Source organism: Dromaius novaehollandiae, chromosome 4 (assembly GCF_036370855.1).
Source record: "Dromaius novaehollandiae isolate bDroNov1 chromosome 4, bDroNov1.hap1, whole genome shotgun sequence".
NCBI lineage: Eukaryota > Metazoa > Chordata > Aves > Casuariiformes > Dromaiidae > Dromaius > Dromaius novaehollandiae.
The window spans coordinates 67,617,421-67,635,614 of NC_088101.1; the positions used below are offsets into that span (position 1 = coordinate 67,617,421).

The 18,194-nt window shown below is 36.8% G+C and overlaps 1 protein-coding gene across 1 annotated transcript in view; it reads right to left on the reverse strand.

The window, feature by feature from the left end:
- The window catches only part of STIM2 (stromal interaction molecule 2), a 73,957-nt gene that overhangs the window by 16,971 nt on the left and 38,792 nt on the right, over nt 1–18,194 (reverse strand). Inside the window, exons 3-5 of the mRNA XM_064511335.1 lie at nt 7,710–7,824; nt 1,154–1,265; nt 379–494 (exon numbers count right to left, since the gene is read on the reverse strand). Of these exons, the coding sequence (XP_064367405.1) occupies nt 379–494; nt 1,154–1,265; nt 7,710–7,824 (343 nt within the window). The remainder of the gene's footprint in view (nt 1–378; nt 495–1,153; nt 1,266–7,709; nt 7,825–18,194) is intronic.

Genomic DNA, 18,194 nt, shown 5'->3' on the forward strand with positions numbered 1-18,194 from the left:
AAATGCACTTAAACCCAAATCTGTGCAAAAGACACAGATTGGCTCTGCACCACTATTACTTCCTTATTTTGGAGAACAGACTGTAACATTAGCTAAAAGTCTAAAACACACAAGGAGCACTTATTGTGACAGAAAAGCCAACATCTATCAGTCAGTGGGAATATACTAAAAAAACTGCCAAATCTCACACAAGTGGACAATTTCCCCAAATCCAACAGCTTAATGAGAATTTTTTCCCTCCCAGTTCCACAATGCATGCCAAATAATCCATCAATACATCTACAAAACAAAATAAGCTGTCCTACATACAGTTGGAAATGTCACTGAAACTACTTTTATTGAATTCTTGCAATTAACAATAGGAAAAAAATTACTAACGTGTGAGTGGTCCAAACAGAACAACATCCAAGGCTTTCAGCTGAAGTTTCTGTCTGTGGCTCCGGTCAATTATTTTCAGGTGAGAAATCATGAAAGCATGCTCGTTTACTGCTATCCTATTAATGATAAAACAATGTTACCTACTTCTTCATAAGCTATATCCAGAACTGGTCAATGAAGAAAAATACACACCAGCGTACTGAATTTTCCACACAGCATCAAACACTTTTACAGTTACACAACTAAAACACAATAGGATAATACAGTGACAGTCTTGTTATCAAAAAGCATCTCAGCATGTGGCAGAAGGAGAAGTATCAAATCATATTTCCTATTCTTTTCTTTCTGAAACAATCACAAAATAAATCTACTTGGCATAGATAAATGGTACCAGCTTATTTGCAGTCTTGTGACACCAATTCTTCTAAATATACGCAATACTGAAATCTAGTAGTTATGCTCAAGAAAAGGGGTTCTGCAGATAGTGCTGATGTTTACCCAAACAATACACTGGAAATCGTGCAAAAGAAAGTTAAGTATCATATAGAATTATGTGACTGTCAATAAAAGCTTCAGCAGCAAGAAACAAGGTGAAAGGAGTGGCAGGAAGTAAATTTTATCTGGAAATAATTTGGCTGGAACTTCAAGTACACTTCTCTTTTCTTGCATTTAAGCATATCTGCTTAGCCACTAGGTTCAGACAGTTGTTCCACATACTGACAAAAGCAATGACCTACAGGGAATCATTTGAAACTAATACAGAAGGAATATTCACCTGGGAAGTGTTGTTCCTTTCACATTGCTGTCTCTAAAATTCTTTTCATACTGGGGCAATTCAACAAATTCTGACAGCCACTGAAGAGTCTCCTCTTGAGTCCAGTTGTGAACTGGAAGAAAAAGGTCTGCTTAATAACTTTGATAATCAGAAATATCAGCAGCACGATTTATGAGACAAGTGGTAGAAAAGCAGGCTCCAATGGGCAAAAGAGTTTATCTGAATATAATTATAGATAAATTAGTACTCACATTCACTAGAAATGTTTCTGGCATTTTGCCTTTTTCATTAAATGCTCCTCAGAGAAGCAGCTTAGGCAAGTTTTAAACAAACATGTGTGTAACCAACAGAAACATTTCTTTATTAAAAATTCCAGAGAATTTAGATTCCTCTCCCTCCTCCCTCAAACAATACGGTATCTTGTGATTTTTATCTACTTAAAGAGATCTGAACCCCAATTCTTTTTTTTCTTGACCTCTCCCAGGACAATGCCATAAGTACTTGTTTTCACTAGAATCTTCATAGCAGCTCATGCCTTCAGACAACAGAAAGGGGAGAGAAAAAGAGAAAAGGAGATTGAAAGAAAATATTACAGCACATATGTGATAGTAAAGCCATTTAAGTCAATCCCAAATATGCCCAGGACATCCTGCTTTATATGCAGTAATATTCCCACTGAGAAAAAAATCATTTTAAAGTGCATAGATTAAGTAAATTTTTGTCCTGTATATTATTCATAATAGCAACAGTCTACATAGCCTTTCATAGATACAGATGCTATAAGAAAATAAGCAAGTGCTATCCACAGATTTTATTAAAAATCATAAGCTTCTGGCCATTACAGGCCTACAGCTGCTTCTGCTTACAGCTTCACACTGGCAAAACTGAAGAGCAAATGTTCTCTCCACTTACTAAGTTTGCAGAAGTTTGTCTGCATTGCAAAAGACATCATGTGACTGCCTCCTCCTGCACAGATGTATCTTTGCATGAGGAAACACCTGATTTTTTCAACAAAAATTTGCGCTCTCTAAAGCTGTACTTGCATCTGATAACGTTGGGGCACAGATTTCTTTGGAAATCTTATCCTGAAGGCACACTCTCAGTGAATTTTGACGATCATCCTTTAGAAAGAGCTGCTTAAAACTTGACAGGTAAGCTACAAACAGCAGAATTTTAGTTCAAATCCATATTACAGTCTACTAACTTTACACTGAAACCAAAATAAGGATAAGACTTATTTCACTTGGCATGGCTTAAAGTCAAGCCAAAACATTTCAGATTTTCATCATTCCAGATGACTAGAAAGAACACATTTCACAGGCCCAATTATGTTTCTAAAAAAATTCACAATATAAACCAGCTTGTATTATACCTACGTGAATGGCTACACCTCCTTTTCTATACACTATCCCATTTCCTTCTCTGCTTTTGGACTGCAAACTGCTCTTCAGGTACTGATCTTACAGCAGACTATTTTGTCCACATTTATGCCTTCCCATCTCTAAACTCTTTCTGCATTTTATATGAAAATCAGTCCAAAAGCCTTTGCTTCTTCCTTCCTCTTGAATCCATTTTAGCCCCCCCACACCTGATCTTTGTTGTCTAAAGCTCAATTTGTCAACTGCAGAACAAACTCCTATTTCCTACCAGCGCCGTCAGCACTTCCTCTTACTCAGGATAAGCTTTACCAAGTCACTGTCTATTTACCCAAACTCATGGAAACAGCTGTGGTTCAGAGGGGATGCATAGTTAATGAGCAAAAGCAGTAGTTTACAGATGGAAAGACCACATGTAAACATGTTGCTTCCAAATCTAAAATACTGTATGTGGTATTTTTAGTCATACAGGAGGGTAGGGAGGACGGTAATAACCCAGACAGAGTGCAATGACAGCCATCAACGGATTGAGCAATTCAAGAAGTTCATGTGTTGGGTTTAAACATGAGAAAATGTAATTAGAAAAATACAATCTCAAATTAACTAATACATATTATCAAAGCTGGTGACAGGACTCTTTTCCCTTGCGTTGGTTGGTTCCTTTGTGAATAGTTTGTAACAGCCTAAAAATAAAATGCTGTGAGCAACAAATTGGGCAGAAAAAAAAATCATCGAAATCGGACAGAGAACTGAAGATACATGGCATACAGGCAATCAAACCAGTAAGGGCAGAAAGCAAGAAAACGTTACAGTGAACAAGTGAAAACATTGACCGCATTGTCACTCCTTAACATGAACAGCAAACTGGCCATCTTGTGTAACACAAGAAGAAAGGCTTACATGAAGGTACTATTAACATACCCAAACTTCCAGATAGACTGAAATCTCATCCAGGGTCTAAACAAAGTACATTTGCATTAGCATGAAGCACAATTTCTACATTTAAAACCTTATTTAAAAGTATGCTGCTACTTTGTATGAAATACAGGTTTAAAATTTTTTTTTCTTCCCAGAAGTTAGCTGCTCTTCCAATTAGACACTTAAAGAGAAAACAACTTTTCATATAGATCACAGGCTCAGGGAGTCGGGGGGAGACACGCCACAGACTCCCTTGAGAAACTGGAAACAACTGTTCCATTAGGGAGTCTTCTTTTTGCAGTTTCTTCCATCACCACAGAAGCATCCTTCAACTTAGGAAAGAATTTCTTTACGTATCTATGCTGTTTGGGGGTCTGATGCAAGTCAAATGCACAAACAGAAACTACAGGAAAAACCTAGTCAAGTTATAAAAGCCAACCATCACCAGGCAATGTATTGCAGGTCCCAAAATGAAGTTGCACAACATCTGCTTAGTTTATCAGAAAGTTTTATTCAGCAGAAAATTAGTTTTCTGCAAAATTTTTCTGAAAGCATGCTGTGGCATTTGTAAGTTAGTTCTGCAGCAGTCGAATTCCCAAGTCAGGCCCCCCAAGCCCCTCACTTCTACAGCTGGGACAGACCCCTAAGCAATCCCTTCTCCCCCCTTCTCCAACACCCCACTGGAACCCCAGGAGATTTGTATCAGTGACCACTCTCAATCCCCCCCCCCCCTTTTATTTTAATTGGTATCTTCTAGTTCCTATAATGCTACTGGAGAAAAATCAAGCAATACCTGTGACAAATACATAAATTTATTCTACCACAGCACGCAGTATTGAGAAGTAAACTGGCCTTCTTATTCAGCAGAAGCAGTCGTGGCCTACTGAAATAGGATACAAGAGAAGTGATATATACAGGGTGTACTGAAGGTCAAGCAAGCCAGTTGAAATTCATCTCGTTCAGCACTGCCAATTAGAATGTGACAGCTCTTATTAATTAGCTGAGGTAATAAATTTTTTCCTTATTTTAAGCACCAAAGAATATAGTCCTTCAGATACTGGAGTAGCAGCTGACAACTACTGAGAGTTAAATGCACACAGCAAAAAGATTAATCATGAAGTTCTTCCCTCACACCTACTTCCACAGATAGCAGGAGAGAAAGGATGCCAGCAACACATCACAGGCAGGCAGGTGCAGAAGCCACAGTGTTTACTCCCCAGTGCAGCACTTAGTCTCTACACTTGTATCAGCTGTTCTGGGTTTTTTTGCTTTTCATCTACAATAACAGGCCTGAAGGTGAGGGATGCACAAGCAGCTTCAAACTGATTTTGTAGGAAAGTTGCTCCTTGCTAATCCATATTCATCACTCATTAGAAGGTGGGGCTTCCTGTCACTTCATTCACATTAAATTTATCACTCCTACTCCTTTGAGATCAGACTACACCCGATTCATGTATTTTATGGCAAGGAGTGAATGGTAGCCATATACTAAGGCTTAAAGTTGAGAACATGCTAACCAGGCAAGGCAGAAAACACAAGCAGAACCACAAACATGCAATTGTTCTGTATTAAACATATAGGAGGATTCAAAAGCTAGTTTCGTTTTAGCAGGACTTTCAGCAGCAGCACTAGCATGAAATATGCTGTCACCAGTAGACTTTTAAACAGTATTGAAAAGCAAAAGAGACAGAAGCAGCTAAATGGTGACCCTGATTATGTTTTCAAAGGTTTAACATTACAACTCTTATTTCCTCTTACGCAGAATGGACAGTCTGCAATACTGTATTAGTCGCAGCTGGAATGGGATTCAGTGTTATGCAACACATCCTCAGCAATGCCTTGCTTGCATGTGTTTCCACTGTCATGCAACACATCCTCAGCAATGCCTTGCTTGCATGTGTTTCCACTGTCTGGATATTTAAAACCTCAGACAGCCAACGATGAAGAATGTGCAATGCAACCATAACATCTTTATGGCATGCAATTTATTCCCAGTTGCTGCAAGAACACTTGTTGTGCAGTATCACCTCAGACTAAAACAGGTAATCACATACACAAGCATGAAGGAGTTGAAAAGAGGAGTTAAAGGAAAATCAAAACACACACAGCAAGGGAGTAGCTTATGTGTTAGAGTAGTCCATAGTTTACAGGACACACTGCACATTAAAGATCAAACAGCCATAATGGCAAAGAACTACTTTTAGCAGTTTGCAAAAACTAATTTTTGAGAGGACTCGTTAGTGTGGCAATAATGAACCAGCTGTGAACTCCAGGTTTGCCTACTACAGTTTTGTATTGCTACAAAATCAAGTTTCAAGGGACAATGCCACATTCTCCCCAAAACTGCAGTATCTTACCCGTTTCACCAAGACAGGTCAGAGAAGACCCACCTTGATTTACTGTCAAACTTAATTGGCTCCCTCTTCAATATAGCTCTCAAAAGCTCCTGCACTGATTTTAGACTCCCTCACTACTAAGACTAAATACCTAAACATCTCTTTTCTGATAGCACCCAAATTCACGTGGTTTTAGCCCTCCTTTGTGAGGGGGAAAAGATGACAGACATCCCTGAGAAACAGAACTTTCCGAAGGAATTAGATGAAGACTGAAATTCAGACATACATAACAAACATTCATCTACCACCTTTGCTACATTCACAACCACCACTGCTTCATGGCCTGTGTAGAAAAAAATACCCAGGATGCACCTTTGAATTTAACCCACCAACTGCTAAGCTTGAATTGTTCGAAGATTTGGTACATACATAAATCCTGTTTAGTTAAAAAAGAACAGGAGATGGTCAAAACAAACACCATAAAACAAGCATACAGTAGAAGGACTTCTGGAAAAGGAGTTTTCTACTGTGCTTCAAACACTATGCTAATTCTTCGCCATTCCTCTAAAAGGTTCTCTCTCTCCATGGCCTTACATTAAGAAATTTAAAAAGTCACATAAAACATAAGTAACAACTAAATTAAGCAACAGTCTTGTTTTGTACTAAAGGACTCAAAGAGCATAGCAACACAGCAATGTGAGGCTAGATGCTGCTGATTTACGCTATGACTCGATTCTTTCCTTGCAGGCAAATACTACAGCAGCCTTGAAATTCCTCTAATTTGCACCAGCACAGAATATTCCTTAAGGATTCTTAAAAAAAAACAAAAAACAAAAGAAAAAAACTTTTTATATGGACACAATCTTCACAGTTCCATATAAACAGACAGTTCCTCAAATACCCCTTCCCAAGCAATTAGTTACATATAAACTCTACTTTTCTTCATCCCAGAAGGAGACAAATAGCAATGGTGTACTTGCTATTCCTGTGCTTTACTTCTTCCCTCTAACTTTATCCATCTTTTAAGACTGATATCTTAAAGAGAAAGCAATTCCAAATTATTGGGCACAGTTGAGAAAACCATCCATATAAAGTAATCTTCATGGAAAGGAAAGAGCAATTCTACTCAGCACAAACTAAGGAGTAGTAGATCCAAAAGACTTTTCTGCATAAGCACTAATGGGCACTGTCAAGTACTATTTAGGGCTTGTAACCCTCACACAGACTCCTTAAAGTTTTATGTTACTGATACTGTTGTTTACACTACCTTCCACTGTCTTGTTTAATGCTGTCCAAATGTATTAAACTGACATTTTAATCTTGCAGCACTTAAAAATCAGAATTCCAAAAACATCTAGAAAGGAAAAGCAGTTTGTTTTTCCTACTGTTGAATTTAAAAATAATAGTTTATGATGTAAAAGAGGCTTCATGATTTGTAACAGTCACCACTTTGCATCTCAGGTCAAAAGGCAAGTTAGAAGAACATTGGATACAAATCTTTAAAAAAGTTCTCAATCAAAAACATGAGTTTGGGAAACTCAGAATTAAGACAGCATTTAAATAACAAAGGTGTGAAAGGAGAAAAAGAAAAATTAAAATATCCCAAACAACTTTCTTCTTATAAGATAAAATGAAAGGATAGGATAAAAGGATAATCAAGCATCTTTAACAGTCATATTTCATTTGGCACCATAAAACTGTAAAATACCTTTAGCATGAATTACATTTTTTTTTTTTTTTTAAGCATCCTTTACACCACAGACTACTGTTAATACTGCTCAGGAGTCTCACTAAGGGCTTCCCAGCGGTGCTAGTTCAGTTTCCTCAGCAGGATGCGGAACAGAGCCACTGTGTCAACTGATGAAAACTGCTGAATTATGTTTTTTAAATAACCACTACTATTTCTAGTTACTCCTCTTTACCTACCTTCAGAGGTTTTCCAGCGTTTCCACAGATCCTCAATGGTGATATGTTTGTCTTCTCTGTGTAGATGACTATGTTTATTAGAGGCATCCTTATATTGCATATCTTCCCTTAGAAACTGAAAGAAAGGAAGAACATCTTAAATTCCAATATAACAATCAATTTCAAAATAGAAGCTGCAAGAGAATCAGGCAGAAAAGAATCATTACAAACTGTTCTCCATACAAGCAGCACACAATTCATGCAAGTTGACCACTTCAGAGACCCAAAAGGAAATGAAGCATTCTTACAGAATTGATTTTGCAGTTAAATCCTAGGAAAATTGAAGCTGCAATTGTTAGCATACTAAATTTGACAACACTAAGTACATCTTAGATTTACAGTGATTTATCATGAATGCACCAAGCAAAGTCATACTGCATGCTTCTCTATTTTGAAGACATAAGCCTATCACCTACATGAAGTCAAACCCATATAAGATCTGAAGATATGCCAGTCCTTTATGAATGAGTAATCACTTCTCCTTGAATCCTGCTATATGAGCTAAATGCAACTGCTTGAGATGGAAGAAAGGTTAGCTAAGTATCACTAAAACCTTTTGATTAAACAACAAAAATCTGAGTTCCGTTTCATCAAGTTAAAAAGCATAAGTATTCTTAGTCCTAATTTTCTTCTCACTGAAAATGCCTAAATGGTTATATTCCAAGCGCAGAAGCATTATGCAAAGCTATCTCATTCACAGTAGCCTATGGAAAGTCTCATCCAAAATACCAAGCTTTGCATGTTAGCAAACAATATGACAAAAAGGGGGATCATGCAATCATGTCATATATATTAGTGTTGTATCAATATTAAACAAGTCACAAGCAAGCGTTCTCTCAACACACATAAGAGCAAAAAGCCACAGAAGTGCAAAAGCCCTAGAGAATATCATCTTAGCTAGGGGCACTGTCAGAAAAAATGGACGCCACAAACACTAAGGAGCCCCAGAAGCTGAGGAAAAGTGAATACTGCACAGTAGTCAGGTGTTTGGAATAAAGCAGAGGCCATTGTTAGCATTGCATATTCCATCTCACCTTTCACATAAGGTGGCAGAATAAAGTTGAAGTTTAGCATTATGGACATTGAAGTAGAACTTAAAACAAGCAAGTGGAATGATAGTGCCCCCCCACACACAACTTGAAACGATGAGCCACAAAACTGCAGATCAATAACGGCAACGAAAGCTGAGAAAAGCAGCATAGGCATAAGGTTCATTTGGAATTAGTATCTCAAATTAAACACAAGTAAAAAATCCAATTATACGTGAACAGCAAACTACTTTCATGTTACTAGATAGTCTGCAAGTTACTTATCAATATTCCTTGTTGGTGATTTGGTGGGTTCTGAAGCAGTTCATTAACAGCTCAAATCAGATCACACGGTTCCCTTTGTAATTCACTTTTACACCACCCATAATACCTGTTACTATGAACTTACAGTTTAGGATGACATTTCAATTTCCTTACCAAATTAGGACTAGAGTTAGTTTTATTTTGCATATTAAAATAGTTAAAACTTGTTAGGAAAACTTTGATATTCATATTGCATTTCGTAATTCATATTGCACCTAGTCAGCAACCTGCTTGAATACCCTCAGCTCACACATTCTTTGCTCCTTAAGTGCTATAAAACACAAGTCTCCATATACTTATGCAGCTCTTCAGTACTTAAATGAAAACCGGGCAAAATTTCTGGCCACATTCATGATTTGATTTTGAAGTTGGACCTGCTTTGAGCAGAGGATTAGCGGTTTCTTCCAACCTAAACTGTTCTACGAATTTAAAATTCTTACTATGTACAAGGGCACACTCTTCCTTATGTCCTCTTTAATTCTTTCATTTCTTCAGTGTTAAAATCCTAACCACAGTGTGTCCTGGATTTGAGAGGGGATTCAACTACTGCTCTAACTAGTTTAGTATTTTGAAAAATCCCTTTACAAAATACATGAGAACAACTGAAAATAGCAGGTTGCTGGAGCAGAGGCAAATACATAATTTCTGAAGCACCATGGTCTAGCAACTATAAAGAGAGACAAGACAGATACAAAGGACTGATTTCTGTAACTATATACATATAGGTCTGTACATATATACAGAAATACCAGTCCCATGACCTCTGTTGCACAGTCCACAGTCCAAATGTGAACTTTGAGTACTTCTCAAATTGGCACAACTACTCTGAAGCTGGCAATTCTCACAGCTAACATGCAACATGCACACAGAGATTGACTATCTCATTTTTTCCCCACCCCACAATTAGCAAAGAGTAAACGGAAGAAAAGGCAGTAAATAGTAAGAAAACAAAAGATCTTCTGTTCCAACTACTGTCTCTAAACCTGTCCAGATCAAGTACAGCCTCACAATTGAAGCAACAGGAAAAAAATTGATGTTGCTTGACCTACCTTTCCTCTCCAGACCATAAGTACCTACCATCCCCCACATGTCCTTTGGGAACTTGTGGAAAAAAAAATACTGAAAAGACAGACAAATATGTTGCGACTCCCTTCCTCTAAAGACTATCTCCCTTCATTGGAAGGGTAAGGCACATTTAACACTCATTCTTCAACTTGATGGCTGGTGATGCACAGACCTTGGAGACTCCAGATGGCCAGTATGGACATTTAATAGTCTTAAAATCCAGTGTTCTCAGCTAATGCTTTTTCTGAAGATGAACAGCGCAGCACATACGCTATACCTAAAGGGGATTCCAGCACATGTCGCACATCCTCAGTTAAACATATCCCTCAAATCAGTTTTGGTCCTAAGAAACAAACTTGCTTTTTTCTTTGCTGCTAATTGACAGCAAAGGTCATGAAATATTTTATGACAATAACATTTGAACAATTACAGATGCCATCAAGGAAAACATACACTGCTGCTAAGAAATAAGTAAAATGCTACATATTGAGATAGGCATAGGAAGAGAAGAAAAACGCCGACTCGGATAAACAGAAAACCTTCAGGGTGTTATATCTCATCCCACAGCACCATAAGGTACTAAAAGAACGTGTTCCGAATTTAAGAGTCTGTCTTAAGTTACCTCAGCACCTAGATAAGCAATGCAAAGAAAAGTTTATGCAAAAGTTGCAATGTTTCACGTTGTTCTGCTGCAAAGCCACGAGAGGGAGCAAGAGTTAACATAAACTGATGTTCTCAAAACTGTGCTAAGAACACAGGCTGTGCTAACAAGTTGAGGAAAATAACTGCAAAGCTTAATTTCAAATTTCATCACAAATACAGAAAACAAATCCAAGTAATGCACAAAAGAGTTTGCTGGGAGGACAGGACAACAATGGAAAAGATCTGGTTTATACTGAGAGACTGTTCAGAGTATTCCCCCCCCCCTTTTTTTTTGTTTTTTTTTTTAAGAGCAAACCAATGCACATGAAACAGAATCCTGAGTCACTTGCGTCTAAAAATCAGTAGAGAGTTACTCTTCAGAAAGAGTGATTATACATTTGCATGAGAATTTCTCCCAAGAAAAAAAGCCCCTCTTCCATCCTATGTACATTACTCATTTCCTCTGAGAATAATCACAATGATTTCCGTAAGTTCTGTAACACAGGATTGTCACAACAGTAAAATTTAAAGTGTGTGTAGTTATACACAAGAATGTCACTTTTCAAAGAAATGAATGCATTCACTAATGAAGAAATATATGATCAACAAGCATTTCTTGTTTAATAACTTTCTTTCAAAATTGGCTTGATATGGAAGTTCTCCTTTAAGAAAAGGAGTTATGCCCTAAATTGGAAAAAAAATTTAAAAAAACAAAAAACAAAACAAAAAACCCACCGCACACCACACACACTCTGGTAAAGCGAGAAAATTTTTTTTGTTCCTTACCATGGCAGCTAATCTCTCTTCTGTTGCCGCGGTCATTAAGTATACATAGAATAGGTTAGAAAAAATAACTCTAAACAGAGAGGTAAAAAGAATAAACTCTGACAGAAAGCATCTAAGGATTATCTTGGCCAACATAATTACTCAACAGGGAGAAGACCTTTTAGGACTACAAAGTTGAAACCAAAAAAGCAGATAGGTTACATAAAGATTATGTGAAACAATGAAAAGCAATCAACCATCAAACTAGGTAATGCAAAACCAAGCAAAGAGTACTGTTTAAAAACAAAACAAAACAAAAAACAAACAAAAAACAAAAACACACCCTGGACTCAAAACTGAGTTTTGATCCAAAAAAAGTACCATAACAACTGTGCCGCTCCAAAAATTCACAGCCCAAAGCCCAGGATGCACTAATGCAATACCTAGAAACATTCTCCCTGGAGCAAATGCAACTGTAGAGCTGTGCAAGAGAATTATAAGACGTCACACAAGTCACGAGCTTCTTCAGGAAGTCTTTAGTACCATGATATTCACCAAAATCCTGTAAATGCAACAACTAAATTGAAGAACAAAAAAAGTGACCCTTTGAAAACAGGGAAAGGCTGGAATCCAATAGGCGACTGACGTAGGGAGCACTTAAAAGTCATATGTGACAATAGAGAAAGAAGCAGGGCAGTAGAAACATGGAAGTTACAAGAGATCCTTGCCAGTGGAGAAACAAATGAACAACTGCATACTTTTGCAAACCTCAGTGGAAAAGTAAAATTAAGTCCACCCATTAATTGCAGAAGGAAACACTCATATTCTATGTTTATATTTTCTTCTGAGTGAAGGCTTGTATGTTTGATTTTCAGTTTTGCAAACTTAAAATAGACCCTCTGACAAGTTTACTTTAAGAGCAATTAGTAACATTTCCTGGCTAAGTATTACCATCTTCCTGGAACAGCTATTCCTTAAAACAGGGTTATTTCCTTCAGGTCTGTTTCTTCAAAAATAAAACACCATAGAAGAAAGTTAAAACTTTCATTTTCCTATAATCCTATGCTCAGATACAGCCAGTCCTACCTACAGTAGTCACCATTAGAGTCTTTAACATCCCCCATCTACTGCTATCAGATTAGTCATACTTACTAGGTTATCATGATGGCAAGTATGCTTTTTAATTGGCAGCCTACTGTGATTGAGATGTTCTCAATTTTCCCATTACAGAAAGAGTTTCTAAGGATGCTACATAGTAAAGTAACATATTTAAACATAATAGAAATCTTTACTTGAAAAACATAGTGCATAGCTGTGAAAGTGGAACCAGGTATATCCTAAACAGTTTACAAGGCCTATTAAAAAAATTATAATTGCAGCACAAAAATCTGTAGCTATTCTATTGTAGCATAACTTTGTAATTTCTTGAAATGCAAGTGAGCATTAGAGAGGACCTTTCATTGCAGTGGGACTACATGCCCGCAGTGCTGCAGCAACTTGCAGACAGCTACCCACATTAGCCCCAGCACTTCCAAGGGAGCAAGCATGAGGTAGGTCCAACCCAAATCCCATCAGAACAGGTTTCTGGGCTACTGTACCCATGATATCACATGCTGCCTCTCTACAAGACTTCTTTGCATGGACACAGCCATTAACAGGGCCATGATGTTTTCAGACCACAGCTGTTTCCTGCTTAGCCTGCTCAAAGTTGCTACAAAACTTCAGGATGCTAGAAAACACTGCCTCTTAAACAGCCAGGGGTAAACAAATTAGCAGCTCGATAGTAAAATTCAATGCAAACCTCTCTTTTGGTAAAGCCAAAGACAGAAAAAATCTTAGTTTCAAGTTAGCAGCATGTGCTATAACCATAGCAAAAGGAAAAAGAGATCAGTTTTGAATAAAGGTACCTTCCAACTCAATATTCTAGTATATCAAAACAGATCTACAGCTGAAACATAAATGAAGATCATTACTGAAAATAATAGAATCTTAAAGTAACCTACTAGCTTTGGGGGAAAAGACTTGTTACATTGGTTAGGAAGCTCAAAAAATTTGTTTGAAAGATTAAGTGTTTTTAAATGTTCCTGCACAGCGGGATGTAAAACAGACACAGGCACTGTCCCAGTATTATGCAAAAGTTACACACTTCTCCGTTGCTGGACCATTCCAGAAGGTATTTCTACCACACAGAATTTTGCTCAACAGGCTGAAGTGTAAGTTAATTTACGTTAACACAAACACCAATCTAAGAATATTTATCACATAAACAATCATGACAAAACCCAAAATACTAAGGGAACTTTAAAGGCATGTAGCATCTTCCTGGGAATGTGTATTTGCTGACAAGAAAAGGAAGCAAGAGCTCAGCTTATAGCAGAACCTCTCCCAGCTGAAATGCTAACAACTCAGGCAGGTTCCCAAAACTTCACAAAGGCCCAAGATACACTAAATGGTGTAAAAAGGGAGATCGAGCTTTCAAATTACATCACACAAGCATCAGGTTAAAAATAAAGAAATAAAATAAACACCACACTACAACATTTGGTTGGATTTCTTCAGCAGTGTCTGGCTAAGCTTAGGGAAGTTATCGCTTCTCAGACTCATGTCCAAAAGGAAAAGTCCTTGTGCTCTCACACTGTATGCAAACCACTAGCTCCACACTATCCACCAGCTACCCATGATTTTTTTTTTTAACATTACATACATAGTAGATGCATTTCCCCCTCCTCTAAAATATTTTGCTAAATCATTATCCACTCCAAGATGTAATATGAATATATTACATGAATATTAGATGAAATATGAATAACACAGTATCTTGCAGCTGATTCTTCAGGGTTTTCTGTCATGGAATTGCTTGCAATTTCCTCTGAAACATTTGGTACTTCGCACTGTCCAGAACAGGATACCAAAAGGAACAGGTCTCTAGTCCAATCTAGTAAATTATGTTTCTTTGAATTTTAATTAAATAATGGAAATATCCACAGAATTTTTACCAACTTTTTTACCAACTGATTTTCATGCAAATGGAACAGGCAGTCCTATTTCAGTAGTAATTCACAAAAAGACATCTTTAGAAGTTATGTCAAAATTTATTTCTTCAGATTCTGCCAAAATAGTGATACTAATTCATAATATTTCAAATAATGAGCTTATAATACAGACTGTGATGTGCACACACATGGAACATTTTAACTGCTAAAAGAAAGGAAGCTCAAACAATAAAGGCTATCACAAGCAAATTAATTATATAATAAAGTAATGAGAGCATGAACTGCTTCTCCTTTATTATAAAACATTTAATTACAAATTAGCACCAATTCTGAACTCACTCCAGTTCTAGATTTTTTTCATGTTTTGTTTACTTGTGACTGAAGTATCTTCTCCATTTTTATTTCCTTTCCTTTGACTTTTTTAGCCTCCACCCCTTCATTTTCCCTTAAAAGCATAGCATACACTATGTTTGTGCCACCTCTCTGATCATTTGCATCTCAGACAGAAATACGACCTTGAGCCCTCATAAAAATGGCTTCACAGCATCCATCCATTCTGAGTTGGTTTCTTCCAGTTAAAGATAGATCCTGGCCTGTCAAACATCCTGCCTTTGTCAAGCTGTCAAATAAAACTTATTAGTATAACCAAAATAATAAATATTGTTCCTGATCAGAGCAAGCTAGCTACTTTTTCCTGCTTTAGACTATCCTCCTCCTGTTGCTTAGGCCACTAAAGCTAGTTTCTTCTTGATTCTTGCCTCCAGACAGTTTCTTTTAAGTCACGCACTTACGCATTTCGCTTCTGAGCTGCCTCCTTTTACCAGACCGTTAGAAGTTTATGTTCCAATCATGCCAGGCTTTCACTAATGCAGTCACTTCCTCTCTGCAAAGTCTTCTTTTCCCCTTTTAGGAATTATGCAAGTAAACTAGTGTTAAAAAAAAAAAAAAAAAAAAAAAAAATCTGCCTAATCTAGTAAGTGATCTATCCAAAGATCCCAAACAAAGCTCTAAGTTCATGCCATTAGCTTTTGAGTCACATAACACGCAAAGATATTACTATTCCAAAAACATCATCCTGTTCTATTATTTGGATGTAGGATCTACATGTAAAGTTTCTTTGGAAACAGACAAAAAGCCTATGTAAATAGCAAACATAAGTCTCTCTTACTGCTTGTGGCTCTTCATTATTAAAAAAATCATGTATGCATGGTGTAACAGATGCTTACTGAGGCAGACAGCCTCCCACACCACCTGACTAAAGCCTCAGTCAGTAACATTCTCCCTTTCAGTTACCCTTTTACAGCCTACATCTTTAAACCAGTTTAAAGAATTGCAGCCTTTTGTATGTTAGCACTGAAACAATAGCAGCAGCAAATCTGGCTGAATAGGAAATGCATATTAGCCTGCCCCAAAGATAAGTGTGTGTGGGGTGGGGGTTTCCACGTCCTACCTTCTTTTCTACTGTAGTAGTCTTCACTTTTCACAATGTGATATCCTACTTCAGAAATTAATTGCTGTACAGTAAAGCATAAGCTACTTCAGATTACAACAAAATTATCCAAATCAATCTTTAAATTGTACTTCTTGCTTTGAAGTATGTTATACAGTCAACAGTCAGACAAATTTTAGAAAGTTATATGAATCCCAAATATAAAAACATTTCAAAACACATAAGACAAAAGCTCTTTTTTCAAAGTATTTTCTAGTAAGTAGAACTAGAAAAGTATGTTGTAGAGAATTTAAAAATTCAAGGCCTTCTAGCTTTAAGAATTTCTGAAGTTACATCACCTAGTCTAATCTAGGTAACAGACCAAACACTCCAAGGGAAAAAAACCCTAACCAGTCTGTGCTCAAACTAGAGCCATTCTTTATCTTTATTAGAAGACTTTAATAAATCCCTCAATGTGCTCCAGTGACTGAAAAATCCTAGGCTAAAAATTTGCATCAGATTTCCCATATGAATTTCATCAAGTTTAGCTATAGTCTTCTCATACCATCTATACATGCTAGATTCAAATGGCTTCCATTATCAGACAATTTGAAGAAACAGCTTCTTACAAAGGTTAAATCTTCTTATATCCTAGAGAATTTGTTTCTAATGCTGAGAAGAGTTTAGCTATGTATAACAGACACCACATTAAACTTCTCACTATCCTTAAGCATTATAGTCATCACTTGAAAACGGATATGTTCTCTACAGAATGATTCCATATGAGAGTTAATTTTACAGAGAAATGGCAACTACAATAGGAAAGAGGACATAAGAAACATTAGAAAAAAAGATGGTGTGCAAATGAAACACCTGGAACTGCTGTCTGGAGTTCTCAACTAGATTAGCAAATTGAAGTAGTTAAAATAGTTCAACAACTTAAGCTCTTGTTACCTTTCCTCTCTCAAAATAACTTACAAAGACTTCCTTCCTCAGTGTCAATATACACTTGTAAACTTTAACACTCTTTTTGTGCTGATTAATATGTAATCGATACACTCTTACTGTCCTTCCAGGAGTCTTACTGCAAGCAAAAAACATGCAGCATGAAAGAGCAGGAAATCCATTACTCTGCTGTTAAGTAAAACAGCTGTACTTCATGCAAGCTTGCCTTTTAATACAGTGGTTCTTAAAATATCAAACCTCATCCTTAATCAAAACAAGCATTATCCACTGTGTTGTAGACAATTTGTTTTTAACTAGTGTATATTAGTACATTTTTAGTATATATTCTGACCTACTGAAATTAATAAGATACACAAATCAGATAAGTTGATAACTATACTCTTCAGGTGCCAGACTTTTGAAAACTACAATAATGAAAAGATCTGGCCAGAATGTATGAACAAGAACACAGATTACCAGTTTAAGATGCAATTAAGTTGCAATTCTAATTTCAGTTTTGTTTTCAACACCCTAGAAGAAAGTACATCTATGCAAATACATAGTCATCACTGATCTGCATGGAAACTACAGGTAGGAAAGAGAACACTGATTTAACATTTTAATCAACTATTTCTTCAATAATCAAAAATGAACTAGCAGAAGAAAGGCTACATTTCAGTCTTCTTACTTTACGCACAGCAGAGTACTCTGAATATATAGCTTCACTTGTCTCTCCTCAATACCCCTGCTGTAACAGCATGTCCTCATGACTGCTCTAATCTCAGTCATTCTAACAGGTTTAAGAGCAGCTTCTGTTGCTTGAACTTTTCTTGACATTCCTCTGGAAGAGGATGAAACTTAAGCTCAGAGATAAAGATGAAGAAATACACTGGAAACAAGGACAGTTCTTTTTTATGCTTACAAAGTTTCCCATGTATTCATGTTTCAATATTTCAGTATTCGCTTTACTTTTCTTAACTTTCACATATAACTAATACATGCAAATCAAGAAAAATCACATAATACTGGGGAACTGTTCAGAAGGCTTATGCTATGTCACTAATGTTTTGGTTTGCAGACTGGAAAGACTCAGAAGTGCCTGCTCCAAACACTAATAAAAAAATAAACAAGCAACATGATTACTAGCTAAAATAACATACACTTCTGTGAAATTACAGTTAGGGTATTTTCAGTGCCTGAGCTAGCTCACCACAGTGCCCTGTAAGGTACCTAGCAGATTTTTCCTCAAAAATAA